The following is a 14,664-nucleotide window of genomic DNA, read 5'->3' as shown; positions in this document are numbered from 1 at the left end:
GAAATGACGCTCTTGTTGAAGAAAGTGTAACTAGGTTCAGTCTTCATAATGACATGATCTTTGTAAATGATGTAATGAAGAGAATAAATTATTTTTAGAAAATCTTGCCACATGGGTTTCATGAGCAAGAAGTGTCATTAGGTCAAAGACTTCTTCTTGATGTCTTTAGGATTTTATTTATATGTCAAAGAGTCATGTCATATGTAAAGAAGCTCTTCATGAGCCTATGGAAATGTATACAAGTGTGTAGCAACCCTCCAAGACCAAGATCAATCCTCCATTAGCAAACACAAGAAGTCTGCAAGCAAAACGAATCAGAGATCATCATTGTCGGCTTCAAATATTGAATTAAATATGTTTAAATGACATGTCGGCTCAAATGAAAGACATGTCGGTTCACAAGTTCACGTCGGCTCAAAATAGGAGCACAAACAACTATAAATACCCGTCTAGGGTATCCGCAAATGCCATGCTAAGATCTCGCAATTCTCCTCTGAGATTTCGATGGGTATAGGGTGCAGGAAGGCGTGGAACAGGCCTCGGATGGGTTACAGGTCTAATACTTCGTATGGGTACAGGCAAAAGCAACCTCAGACATATCCCTGCACCTAGATTAGCATGATCTCAAACAAGATGTCACCGCAGGCAGACAAGGATTCGGATGGACAGTAAGTCGCAGTCTTGATGACAGTGAAGTCCTCTCTGTAGTCTCGATGAAAGGCAATGATCTCAGTGTCACAAACTCGGTGGACCTATCTATATGTACTCGACATACCTATGGAAGAAGAAATACAGTCTCGACATATATATACTATCTCAATTACTGTCTCAGCATAACCATGTTGATGAAATGAGTTTCGGTGATAACAATGATTCTCGACATACCTGTTAAAGGAGACATACGGTCTCAATGGATAACACAACATTCGGATCTGCCTCCTAGTGATCTCAATATGAATATGTATTTTAGATGCAGTCACAATGACAAGGATCATAAGCAGTAATAACATGATTATTACAGTCTCAACATAATGGAAGAAGCAGTGATCACCAAGTCAAGGAGGGTTGGTCTCGGCAAGGATAAGTGACAAGGATCATGATTTCACAGTGGTCTCAACCTACAGTGAAGTGCAGTCATGATCTTCATGATCTCAAAGAAGGTGCAGAGATTATCTCAGTGATAATCTCAAGGAGCAGTCGTGATGTAGCAATGATATTCTCAATGATATTGCAACAGTAATGAAGTTCTTGGTGATGCAATAGTGTTGATCTCAGAGGTGCAGCAAAAATGATGATCCCAGCAGTGACGAAGAAGAGGATTGATGTCTTGGTCTTGGAGAGGCAAAATGTGTCAAGGGTCATGGTCTTGGTATTCGTCAATTGGAATCTCTATAAGAAGAATTTTGTGCGGGTTTTCCTCTCCAAGAGGGAGAGGTTTTAGCCCTGGCAGAGAGCCTAATCTCTTGTGTTCTTGTCTCTTTGTTTTTGGTAGCAGTTTGATGAAGTAATCACTCACACTAATAATGAAAAGAAGATCATGCTAAGATAAATTGTAAAAACACTTCACAAATTTTTATCATGTCAAGAAGAATCACCCTAATTTATGTTTGCCCTAGATTCTTCAATAGCTCTATCACATGTATGGAGTCCCATGGCTCTCAACGCATCCCCTATAAGTGTTAATATGATCCTCTAGTGGGTTTGGGCCCCAGTTAAGTTGTCCATCTCATGATGAAACCACCTGCCAATTACATATAAGATCCAATGTGTCTCCTCACCATCAAGTACAATAATTCATTAGTGCATCTAATTGAACCAAGGTTGTTAATCAAGGGCACAAATGAGACTTCATAATGGGCTTCCTTTCTAAATTTTGGGCTCTAAGCATGTAATAGTGTTACCTCCCTAGGTAGGAGTGGCTAATAAACAACCCTATTAGGTGTTTCCAGCCCCTAAAAGGAAATACATGTCCAAGGTACACCATTCAAGTGATAGGGGTCATGTGGATAGTGATGAGGTGGATTGGAACATGGGTCTCGAGGCCAAATTCCATGGGTTCAAGGGTGTTAATGACGAGGGATGTCCACACATTTGGATGTATAGATGTAGGAGGGAGCAATTGTGGTGCATGAGTTACCCCGACGTTTTTTCTTCAACACTTCTTCATTTTCCGTTTGATATAAACAGTGATTACCCCCTTAGGGTTGGGCAGTTCATCGCCCACCATGGTTTGGGACATCCATGGGTTCCATAATAAGGCAGGGGGCACTCATGGGGCTCTAGGAACTAGGGTGATGGCCTTAATGAAGGAGTAGAGCTCATGTTTGGCTTTTTTCCCATGCGCTAATGTAATGTCCCAACAATCTTTTGCATTTTGTGATGTTACCTTTTTTTGTATGTGGCCATGATATGCTTTTAATCCCTTTTTTAGCTGCATCGACCTCCGGGGAAACATTCCAAACTTGACCCAAACATGTGGACAAGGGGAGGGAAAGTATCAAAGCCTTGTGGACCCAGTGGTCATGTGGAACCAGAGAGGGAAGATGATGAAATAGGGCATGTAATGTGCGGAGGGGAGTGAAAAATATGAAATAGGAAAACGGCAAAATCAGGGTTTCCCAAGTAATGCCCATCCTGAAGCTATATGCCAATAGGGGAGATCTCACAGGACTAGGGTTGAGGATTAAGCCTCCATTTATGGTGAGGGAACAAGACTACTGTCAAAACCCTTCCTTCTTCCAAGTCACCCAATAATCCATATGCAATGTGCCCAAAGAAAAACAAGCATAAGCACCCGATTGCACAATGAAGGGCATACCTTTAGCATTGGATGGCCCACCTTCAAACATATGCTCTCGATAAATGGTCGATGGGACATATGACTGGCTTAGGGAGTGGAGATCAACTGGCACAATATATCGGCTATACTTGTGGCTGTTAGGGGTTGTTGGTTGTCCACTGAAGACGAATCTAGGAGAAAATTTCTGCTATGTGGTCACCCACTAGTATATTACAATATTTGTTGGAAAGATATCAATTCTCTAGAGTTTGAGACTAAAGTTGAGATGTTTTCATTTCTTGCTTGTTTAGGGAAAGGGAGACACATCAGCAGTTCCTTAACCCTTGATCTACCATTGATGTAAGCTTATTGAATATTTGAAGTAATATAAGATGCATGTTTTGAAAACTAAAAGATGAAGAAAGTAACTCCATGGCAGAAAGATGGCATTGAAATAAAAGGGAACATGCATGGAGCACAACTAGATTCTACAAAAGTCTATAAAGCAGGGTAGTTTAGCCGTAGACAAACGTTGCACTCACATCCAAAAAGAAAGGCAAAATAAGGACATTTGTGGCAGCCTTCCTACAAATCCAAATCATGTGTATAGGAAAGCAGATATAGAAGAAACCTGGATATCTCTGCCCCAGTCAACTGGATCGCTAACAACAAATGCTGCTTTTATTTGCTTTGATATAATATCAAGTTGACCTTGTGACCTCAAATGATGGTTCTCAATGTGGGATGGGATTTGCCTTGACCAGGATTTATATTGAGCCAGAGGATCAATGTTGTCAAAGTATGCTACATACTCATCCATGGAGACAACCTTCCTTCACATTGCGAAAAATAAGCTCTCTAAGTTACTATTGTCTGTTGAAAGCAAGCGAATATTTTAAATAACAGCATCTAGAATCTGCAAGAAAAACTGGGAAAAAAGTTTAGCACTTAGTAGAAATGATGCAAAGACATGCACTTTACCTGAAACCATAGTCAGACATTACATTTGCTGGTTCTCCCTTTCCTACAGCAAGGACCAGCTCATTACTGAATCTGCTTTAAAGAGATCCAATCAAACTAAAATAAGTCCTTTCCAAGCATCAACACTGCTGATACACGATGATAAGAATATAGAGGATGAGTTTCCATTTAATATAACTTTATATAAATTTACAAAAATAAATGGATAACTAATACAAACTTCAAAATAGTCAGTGACACCATACTATACATCATTTTTAACCTCAAAAAGCTTCAATCTTCAGAGAATCCAGGAATAGCTTACTCTCAACCAAATAAAATATCAAAATTAGAATATTCACCCCATAGATGTATTAAATTAGAAATCATTTCTATTGACAATCAACGTTGAAATATCCCTAAATGAAGTGTTAAATCTAGACAGGCAATGGCATCATATATTGCATTATAATTACCAAGTGCTGATTGTTATCCACCATTTTGTACAGGGGGTAACCCTAGTGTATCCCTTGACTACCCCTTTATATGTTGTTGAGCTTTGGACAGTGGGTGGCTTACTTGGTTTGATATGATAACACTGTCATATAAATCCTCAGTCTTCTCCATTTAACACTAAGAACTGCACAGGATATTTACCCTCATATGAGGAAGCAATTTTCCAGTAAGGTCAATGGATACCTTAAGGATTCAACAAAGGGTATGGATTGCAATAAAATATTCATTATCCTGGAGGTTATGTTGTGGATTCTGTCACACATTTTGGACCAGTGTAACCTGGCATACTTTCAGATCTGCTGTTAATTACAAGGTGAAGGGTATTCTCCAATGCAGGTTATGTTTGGATTCAGGCATGCATTTTAGAAAAATATAACCTGGCATACTTTCAGATCTGTTCATTATAAGGTGAAGGTATTCTCCAGTGCATTCCAACCACAGGAAAAATTCTCAGATCAGCAGTTACAGCAGTCATGTCGTTCTCTAAACAGCAGGTAGTTCACATCTGTAATTCGAAGTATATTTCCATGCCTGGAAATGAAGAGAAGAATTGCTAAATGAAGAGCCAATTAGGAGGATTCTAACAGCAGCAAGAAGAAGCATTTGTATTAAAGAATGATGCCTTCATGTTTCGCCTTTGTAGGAAATGTTACCCCTCAAGAATATAAGAGAGGTAACCATGTGATTCTCATAACATGCTAGAAGTTCTTTCATGAGTACCACACACCTGGTGGCATGATGTTTTAGTTCATTTGCTCATAAGCACTTCCAATTTGTCTTCTAGAGCACAAATGTCAAAGAGCTTGCTACATGATGATTTCCTTTGCAAAATGGGTATGCCCACGTTGATGATTTCCTGATGATGATAGCATGGCACAGTTGGTTTGGCACAGTGATGATGATGATGATGTACACATGATGCTCTATGTGAAAATTTGGAGACCCAAATCCCCACTGCAGCAAACTGACATTACTTCTCCTACTTGTTAATTCATGCAAGTTATTTACTGTGTTACACTGTAAATATCAAAGTAAATACGACTGCAGCCTTCACTAATTAAATTATATGCGGAAACAAGAACTGAGCAAGAAGAAATAACCACACACAAAATTGACACCATTGTTTTTGGACAAATGTCCCCGGAAAAACCCAATGCAAGAAAATCGGTGCAGCAGCTGAGGGTTTGTATTATTATGCAATAGTTTTTTAATACAATCTTTGGATGCCTTACTGGCTATCCGATACAGAGAATCTGACTGGCAGAGAAATTAGTGAGAAATACCTCACACTATCACTAGAGATTCAATACTGATCCAGGCTCTGGATGGCAAGCCCCACACTGCCTTTGCGTTGCCTCTGCGTCAGCCTACGCAGTTCAGCATCACAACTACTAGGCTCTGCGTCACCCTTCTTGCTGGTCGATTTGCCTCTGGAACTTCAACTCTCTGCCCTTCCAGTCTCACACCCCAGCTTTTGGCTCTAGAACTCGACTCTCTAGTAAATTTCGAATCTCCTCTCAGGCTCTATGCTACCTCAGCATGGCTCTACACTGCCCAGCGTGGCTCTGCGCTGCCTCTTCCAGATCCCTCTCTGCCTCCTCTGCAATGTATCCCCGAATCAGAAAACTCTCCAACCGGAAAACTATCCATGCCCCTCACTGCAAGAAATCTCCTTGATGACCTCTTTGACAACTACTGCACTGCTCTCTTGAGAAAATCAATCTCTGGTCTCTCACTCAATGTGTCTTCCAAATGCCCATCAAAGTCCTTATAATCTTCTTGTTGAGTAATCAATGGCCCAGATTAGATTCTAATCAATGGCTCAGATCATTTTGACTTGATCCTCGTCTTCTTCTAGAAGTTTCACACCCAATTTAATTAATACCCTTTAATTATTTTAATTTCCTAAGCTTAGAGTTGGGCATTCATTAAAAATAATTAATTATTTTAAAAAAACTGTCTCTGGGTGGAATTTCCCAAAACGATTTATGGGTATTCTAGAATATATGTGTCCTAGCCTCCCTACATATTTTGAGGCTTAGAGCACATCCGATGTTGCCAGAAATCAACACTCCCTCTTAGCGAGGAAAGTGCTCTAGTAATGCAACCTGCTGAGGCATCACCCTGACTCTGTAACATCTCCCTCTGCGCTACTAATGTCTTACATCACTGCCCACCAACTACTGCACAATTGTTGCATCTATGTTGCTGCTGACTCTGCATGCTGCTGCCAACTGCATCTACACTGCAACTCCCTCCCATCTGCTGCTACTGCAACTAAGAAACATCCAAAATATTGAACCAAAGGTGTTTAGTGTGATGCAACTGTTGCTGGAGTTTTGATTGCTGCTAGTCTCTACACTAACCCTCTAAAGTCTCTGCGTTGCTGCTGACTCTGCACTACTGCCAACTCTTCTCTGCGCTGCTCAGTCTCTGGTGCTCTTCGCCACTGCAACTGCCACTTCGGCATCCCTCTACACCAACTGACATTGGTCCATCTTGCTACTTCTGATATCGGCTCCCATAGCAAGGTATTGATCCAAGAGGTGGATTCTTCAAGGATCCTTCCCATCTGCAGTTCTTTCAAACTATAGTACTAGATCACCCACCTCTCCCCTAGAGGTATCTGGGCAATCATGGCAAACTCCTCCTCCTCGATCCTTGCAGTTGCAACCTACGGATCATGTTTCTCGTCCTTGTCCTTCTTCTTGAGAGGACATTGTGTAGCGTGGTGACCAAATTCACCACACCGGAAACATTTGATCTTTGAGACATCCTTCTTCCACCTCCACTACTCTTATTGCCCCGTTGATGCAAGAGCCGCATTCTCCTCCTCCTCCTTGGGCTTCATCTGACTATTGTTGCTGCTATCAAGTTTGCACTTGACTAAGTCTCGCCTCATCTCTTCCCGTTGAAGAGTGGCCCCCATCCCTTCCCAATCTGGCAATTTCTCTCTGCCCAGGATACTTTGGACAAATACTTGCCATTCTTCTGAGACTGAATTCAGGGCCAACCTCACCATCTCTGTAGGCTGAGGTGATGATCCTACAGCTGCCAACTAATCTCAGACTTCCTGAAGCTTCGATAGGAATGGATCAATGCGTTCCCCCTTCTGCATCCTTGCAGATCTCATTTTCTCCTCCAAGTACATCTTCCGCTGCTCGAAAGATCCTTGATACAACGTAGCCAAGGCATCCCACATCTCTTTGGTCATCCCTTTGCCAGCAATGTGACATACAACGTGATCCCTCACTTCGTCGAGGATCAACCGCTTGGCCTTCGCCATCTCAGCCTTGTACTTCTTGAGCGGATCTGCATCGACAGGTTCAACTACCACACTATCGACATAGGTTTTGAGATCATGCTCATCTAGAAGGCAGGAGATCCTAGCCTTCCAGATCACATAGTTGGATGCTCCGTCCAATCGATCTTGATCTCTCAGCCCATTAGCTGCCATTTCTGCCAACAAAAAGTCAAATTGCTCCCTCTCTCCTCTGCATAGCTACTAGGCTGGCCTACGCACTCCCTGCTGAAGTTAGTAGATCTGCTCCTCACTACTGTTGCTCAGCAACTGAGAAATAGAATTCCTTGGCTCGGAATTCACTGAGGAAGAAATTCCCTCAAAAAGTGTCTTCTTCCTTCTAACATTTTTATGCCCCAGCGACTGCTGCAGAAAATAACGTCCCACCTGAAGACTGCTCAGCATTGCTCACTCTGCCACTGACAAATCACGAACTAGAAATCTTACCTCTCTGACAACCCACTCAGAGAGAGATATTCCTCAATAATCTTGCCCTCCTAGCCTAGACTGCACAATCCCTCAAGGGATTCAATCTGTTGCCTATGCAGCACTTCGATCTCCCTCCTCTTCAATGCTGGGCTCTTCGATCTGCTCTCTTGCTTCACCTACGCTCGGATACCTTGTGAAAATTTGGAGACTCAAATCCCTACTACAACAAACTGATGTTACTTTCCCCTACTTGTTAATACATGCAAATTATTTACTGTGTTACACTGTAGATATCGAAGTAAATATGACTACAACCTTCACTAATTAAATTATATGCGGAAACAAGAACTGAGCAAGAAGAAATAACCACAGACAAAAATTAACACCGTTTTTTTTGGAAAAATGTCCCCAGAAAAAACCAATGCAAGAAAACCAGTGCAGTAGTTGAGGGTTTGTATTATTATGCAGTAGTTTCTGAATACAATCTTTGGATGCCTTACTAGCTATCCGATACAGAGAATCTGACTGGCAGAGAAAATAGTGAGAAATTATCAGTGGAGATTCAATACTAATCGGGCTCTGGATGGAAAGCCCCACACTGCCTCTGCGTCGGTCTACGCAGTTCAACGCCACGGCTACTAGGCTCTGCGTCACCCTTCTTGGTGGTCGATTTGCCTCTGGAAGTTCGACTCTCTGCCCTTTCGATCTCACATCCCAGCTTCTAGCTCTAGAGCTCGACTCTCCAACAAATTTCGAATCTCCTCTCAAGCTCTACGCTGCCTCAGTGTGGCTCTACACTGCCTAGCGTGGCTCTGCGCTGCCTCTTTTGGATCTCTTTCTGCCTCCTCTGCAATGTATCCCCAGATCAGGAAACTCTCCAACTGGAAAACTATCCCTACCCCTCACTGCAAGAAATCTCCTCGATGACCTCTCTAGCAACTGCTACGCTGCTCTCTTGAGAAAATCGATCTCTGATCTCTCATGCGAAGTGTGTTGGAATTTCTAAGTCTGACACGTTAGAAACCCTTCATGCACTTTACTGATTTATTCCTACCTACTTGTTATGTTAATTAACAAGTTATTTACCATGTAAATACTGGAAATAAATACAAATGCATGCTCAACACATTACAGATCATCAACTGAAGGAAATAGAAACAAGCACACAAGTGACACCATTGTTTTTGGACTAATGTCCCCAGAAAAACCCAATGCAGGAAAACCGGTGCAACTATCTGAGGGTTTGATTTATTAAGCAGTTTCAGAATACAATCTGGGTGCCAAATCCGGCTCACCCAACAGAGAAAAATCTCGGCAGTAGTACCTCTCTACTCAGAAGCAGATATTCCAGCTGAAACCCCAGATAAACACCCTGGCAGCTCCACAGCTCCAATCTGCCCCACAAAACCCCAGCATCAGCCTCTAGGGACTGCGTTAGCCTCTCTCTGGCCCAGCGTTAGCCCAACGTAGCTCTGGCTTGGCCTGTGTCAACCCTCTGGCCCGCTGCGTCACCCACGCTGGCCCTCTGAGGCACTGCGCAGATCCTGGCTGCCTCTGCGTGAGCCCTTGGCTGCTTCTGCGTCCCCCACTCTGGCTACTGCATTGATCCTCCCAGTGCTATCTCTGACTCCCTGCTTCTGTATTCACTGCCCCTCAGCTGCAACTCTAATCACTCTCTCAACTTTCTCAGCAAACCCAACCCCAGAAAGTCGAAATCTTGATCTCTTGGTGTGTTCTCCAAGTGACCCTCAAGCCTCCTCTTATACTTTTCTCATTGACAAATCAACGGCTGAAATTAAGTCCCTAATCAATGGCTAAGATTAGATCTAGCTTGATCCATGACTTTTGGACCATTCTAACACAGTTTTATATTAATTCACATTAATATTTTAATTTCCCTAAGTTTAGACTTAGGGACTCCATTAAAAATATTAATTATTTTGATATCTCCCAAACTGTTTAGAATCTGCCCAAACCTTTTCTAGGTATTGGAGATCTCATGTGACTTAGCCTCCCCACCAATTTTCATGGCTAGAGCACATCCGATGCTACCCCAAATCAACACTTCCTCTTAGCGAGGACTGTGCTCTAGTAATACTCCTCACTGAGCATCACTCCGATCATCCAACATTAGTCCCTGTGTTGATGCTAGGCCTGCTGCACAACATCCTCTACACTGCTGCATCCTGTACTGCTACCCATGGCCCTGCCACTGCCACTGCTACATCCGTACTGCAACTCCCTCTGCATCTATGCTGCTGCCCATGGCCCTGCCATTGCCACCACTGCATCTGCACTGCAACCTCTCTCATCATACTGCATCGTGCTGCCCATAGCACTACCACTGCTAACTACTGCACTGCAACTCAGTTACTGAGAAGTAAGTAATTGATCCACCGAACTTTTGACATCCCTGTCAAGCTAGAAACACTCTCGATGTTGAAGCTCCCTCTACCACTAACAAGTGCTCCCTCTATTGACCTCTGCGTTGCTACAACAACTCCCTACATCTCACATTGTTGCACACCTCTCCGTGCCATCCTGCACGGTTGCAACACTCCCATGCCTCTCGCATTGTTGCAACCTGCTAGCCTCACGCTGCCCGGGGACTCCTACACTGTAGCACTCTCTGTCACTTCATCTGCATCTGTCTCTACCAACATCCGTCAGTCCTGCTACTCCTCTTCAAGGCTCCAGTAGCAAGGTATAATCCAAGAGGTTGGGTACCTCAAGGATCCTGCCCCTTATCGCCTGTAATCTTCCTAACTACAGCTCGATGTCTCCCCACCTCTTCTCTAGAGGTACATGAGCACTCATGGCACAACCATCATTTGTCTCCACTTCCTTCTCTGCCCTTGCTGGCGCTACCTTGGTCTCGGAGTCCTCTCCCTTACTCTTCTTCCTTGGACACTGAGTTGCATAATGACCCAGCTCCCCACAATGGAAGCATTTGACCTTGGAGAGGCCCTTCTTCTTCCGTTTCTCCTCCTTTCCCTCAAATGCTAGGGCAACATCTTCCTCCTCCTCCTTCTTGATTTTGATCCCCTTGTCGCTGCTTCCCGCCTTGCTCAGCCTTCTGATCTCTTCTTGGCAAAGAGCAGCCCACATTTCCTCCCAATCTGGAAGGGTTGCCCTGCCCAGTATTGTAACAACCCATCTATAAATATAAAGAACACAAGCATAATAGCAGGTATACAGTACATGCATATGATAGCTACATATGCATGTGTCGCATACACAGCACTAGTATTTTATACTAAATTGATTACAAGTGCTAAATACCATGACACTTCTTTGAATAGAGGTTCTACTCATTCATCAATATTGCTTAATGTATGGGTAGATCTTAAAAGAGGACTATATATATTATATATTCCAGATTATTGATAAAAATTATATTAAAAAATTAATAAAATGAATTTTTAAAATATATATAAGAAATTAAATAAAAGTTTAAAGGAGCTCTAAGTATAAAGTTATAATGTTATATTAAAAATATATATAACAAAACATGGTGATATATATTAAACATAATGTTTATAATGTTTGAATGTAATATATAATGTGATATATACAATATAATATTTACATTAAAAGAATATTTTAATAAAAATAGAATATGGATTCAAAACGTACATCATATACATCCTCGACCTTAAAAGAGATAAGGGAGGAATACGTAAGGGAGGAGCGTGTCATCAACAAGTTGAGCGGTGGGCTAGAGATGGAAGAGCGGCCACCGCCAAACAAGAGAATAAAACCACGAGACATGGATTTGGGGAGGGACACAAAAACCAGAAGGAAGAATTGTGAAGGAGAAGGAAATCATCCACAGGAAAAGCTTGAGTGTTCTGAGGTTCTGGGCACAGGGGAACAGTCGGCTTCTGTTAAGAAGCTTACTGGATTGAGCAACCAGGCTTTGCTCAGTCTGGCTGGGTGGATTTGGTCTTTCGGTAACTGTAGCAGTGCAGCTAGAGGCATCTTCAACTGCAGGAGTGCAGGTAGGTACCTCAACAGTTCCGTTAATTGATTTTGTTAGGTTTCAGGAAAATGTTTCAACAGTTCCGTTAATTGATTTTGTCAGATTTCAGGAAAATGTTACAGGTTCATGATAAATCCCTTACTGTTTTTCTTTGCATCTGTTTTTCGGTTCTTACATTTGGTATTAGAGTATAGGTTAAACCCTTTCGACCTTACTGGCCCTACGCATTATGTAATTCTCTGTGAATTTTAATTCTGTTGAAAATGCTGCGTAGAAAGTCCAACCATGTTTTGAATCAAAACCTTTTGTGAGCTGGCTAGCACAAAGCTGCACAGCCTGTGAATCTAAACCTTTGGTCAATTCTTGAGAAGTTTCTGATGTAGACAACGCATCCGAAACCTCCTGTAACTATGTACACAACTCTTCTGTGTAGTATAATCTGGCCTGTGCAGACAATTCATCTGCCCTTAATCCACCCAGAAACTCAAAAAAAAACAAAAAAAAACGAAGAAGAAGAAGAAAATCTGCATGGAGCGGTCACAAGGACGCCATCTGTAACAGTAAATACGATTCTCATCAGTGGCAACATCGGTAGATGTTAGAAATGGGATAGGGAAACTATAAGAAATTTGGTAAAAAAAAAACACAGGAAGAAACTCGCTAAATTGAGCAAAAAACCCATTAATTCTCTGTTGCAGCAGCTAAAATGGAGATCCGGAACCCTAAGCTAACCATTGATCTAAACGCAGAATCGAAAGAAACCACCATGCAGTACATTACCACGGACCCGTTAAATCTGGTTATAAGATATCACGGTGTTTTGCCTGCAGTGCAAGGGAACGCAGCAGAGCAACCAGGGTTAGGCCAGAAACTTAGTTGCGGTTACTGCGACAGGGCGATTAATGGCAATATTAGTGGTAGTAATAGTACTAGCGGCATTGTGTGCGATGTTTGTGAGCGAAGTTACCATGTGGGATGCGTGAAGTTGAGGCCAAAGCATGCTTCGACGTTGGACGACTGGATGTGCCCCAATTGCTCCAAAGGGAGCAGTGGAAGTCAGCGATGGTTGGAAGATCTCACAGAGAAATGATATAGCCGAGGAGGTTGAGTATGCAAAACCCTTTTATCACCGCTAGAGGAGCAAGTAAAAGGATCAGACGATCTCCCTCCCATTAATGGATTCCTGCAACACGCAGCGAGCTGTTAATAAAGGGGTTCGAACTGGAGACAGTTCCCGTTTACAAGTGCTCTGTTTGCCGCATGGCGGTGGCCAACAAATACTATCTGAGAGCAATCCAGAAGCATTGTTAGAAGAACACAACAGTCACCATTTTGGGAATTTAAAAAAATAAATAAATAAATCGAAAGGATAAGCTTAATGACTTCAACAATAACAGAATGTTGATAATACCAAAAGGCATAATATTACACATCCTAAATTCTAAGAGACGCCATTAAAAACAACAATTAATTCCCCAGAGCTCAGACAGTGCCTATGAATACGCGTTCAAGAGGTCCAGCGTGTAGAAATTTCGGTGACCAGGCCGCACCCAGGAACCAGTAGCACCACTCAAATTTGATGAAAAGAGGACTCGATGGCAGACTTATATACCAACTTGAATGTGTAACATGAGAGCAGTTTATGATGCGAGTATTGAGATGATGGGATTTATGTTTATCGCTCGCCAAATCTAGTTATTCAGGCCGTTCTTGGTTTCTAACGGCACGTAGAGGAAGCCCCTTCTTTTCCATAAGGGAAACACGTAAGTCAACCACAACCCAAACAAGAGATTGAGAATCTTGTTTTACATTGCAGTAAAGACGTTAAATACCAAAAACAAAAACAAAAAAATTCTTCGCTCAGGCCGCCCACCGTGAGGCTCGAATCCACGACCACAAGGTTAAGAGCCTTGCGCTCTAACACACGCTTAGAGTGGGCAGTCACCACCTGGACATGCTCATTTCCATGTGTCGAGATAGTTTTCTGTACGGTGGCCAAATGGCACCTGTATTCTTTCTGCGAGTGTTGCAGACTGCTTGTTGTTGCAAAGATTAAGTTCGTATTCATTTCATTTGTTGATCATCTAAAGTTAAATAGCCGCATTGCAGGTTACTTTTCATTAATCTTTCTAACAATAACCCAGTTAATGAGATACAGCTACATTATTAATTTATTTATATAAATATTTCAATAAACGTAAGAATTTTTATTTTACTTAATTTAAATTTATATTGGGATTATTTTAATATGGAATAATTTCATTAATATTGTGTAAGAGACAATTGAAGTATATGAGTTACAACTACGTTATTAATTTATTTATATAAATGTAAGAATTTCAACTATATTTATATAAACGTAAGAATTTTTATTTTACCTAATTTAAATTTATATTGGAATTATTTTAATATGGAATAATTTCATTAATATTTTGTAAGGGACAATTCAATTAAGAGAATCTAAATATTTATAGATTACGACCTGATTCCCAACTATTCTCTTGAAATTTTAAGCAATATACCAATGAAAAGTATACATTCAAATTATTTAAAATATTCAAAATATTCCAACCGAGAAGAGAGATGATGCTATAAATAGCATGGAGTAGGAATCCAGTGAAAGAATTGGAGATACTATCACCGGTTGTATGGCAGTAATCAATTATCCCCAGAGTAAGTGAAGGACTTGCATGCCTA

At 41.6% G+C, this 14,664-nt stretch overlaps 1 protein-coding gene across 3 annotated transcripts in view; it reads right to left on the bottom strand.

The window, feature by feature from the left end:
* Nucleotides 1–14,664, bottom strand: part of LOC149203499 (hydrolase family protein / HAD-superfamily protein) — a 494,119-nt gene that overhangs the window by 158,342 nt on the left and 321,113 nt on the right. For all 3 annotated transcript variants that reach the window (XM_089403464.1, XM_089403462.1, XM_089403463.1), the window contains exons 6-7: nt 3,761–3,832; nt 3,411–3,612 (exon numbers count right to left, since the gene is read on the bottom strand). In XM_089403464.1, the coding sequence (XP_089259590.1) occupies nt 3,411–3,612; nt 3,761–3,832 (274 nt within the window). The remainder of the gene's footprint in view (nt 1–3,410; nt 3,613–3,760; nt 3,833–14,664) is intronic.

This window comes from Pinus tabuliformis, chromosome 2_1 (assembly GCF_031772625.1).
Source record: "Pinus tabuliformis cultivar Carrire ecotype Pingquan chromosome 2_1, CPIR1, whole genome shotgun sequence".
Taxonomy (NCBI): domain Eukaryota; kingdom Viridiplantae; phylum Streptophyta; class Pinopsida; order Pinales; family Pinaceae; genus Pinus; species Pinus tabuliformis.
The sequence above is the reverse complement of the archived record's forward strand: the minus strand, read 5'-3'. Positions and strand labels throughout refer to the sequence as shown.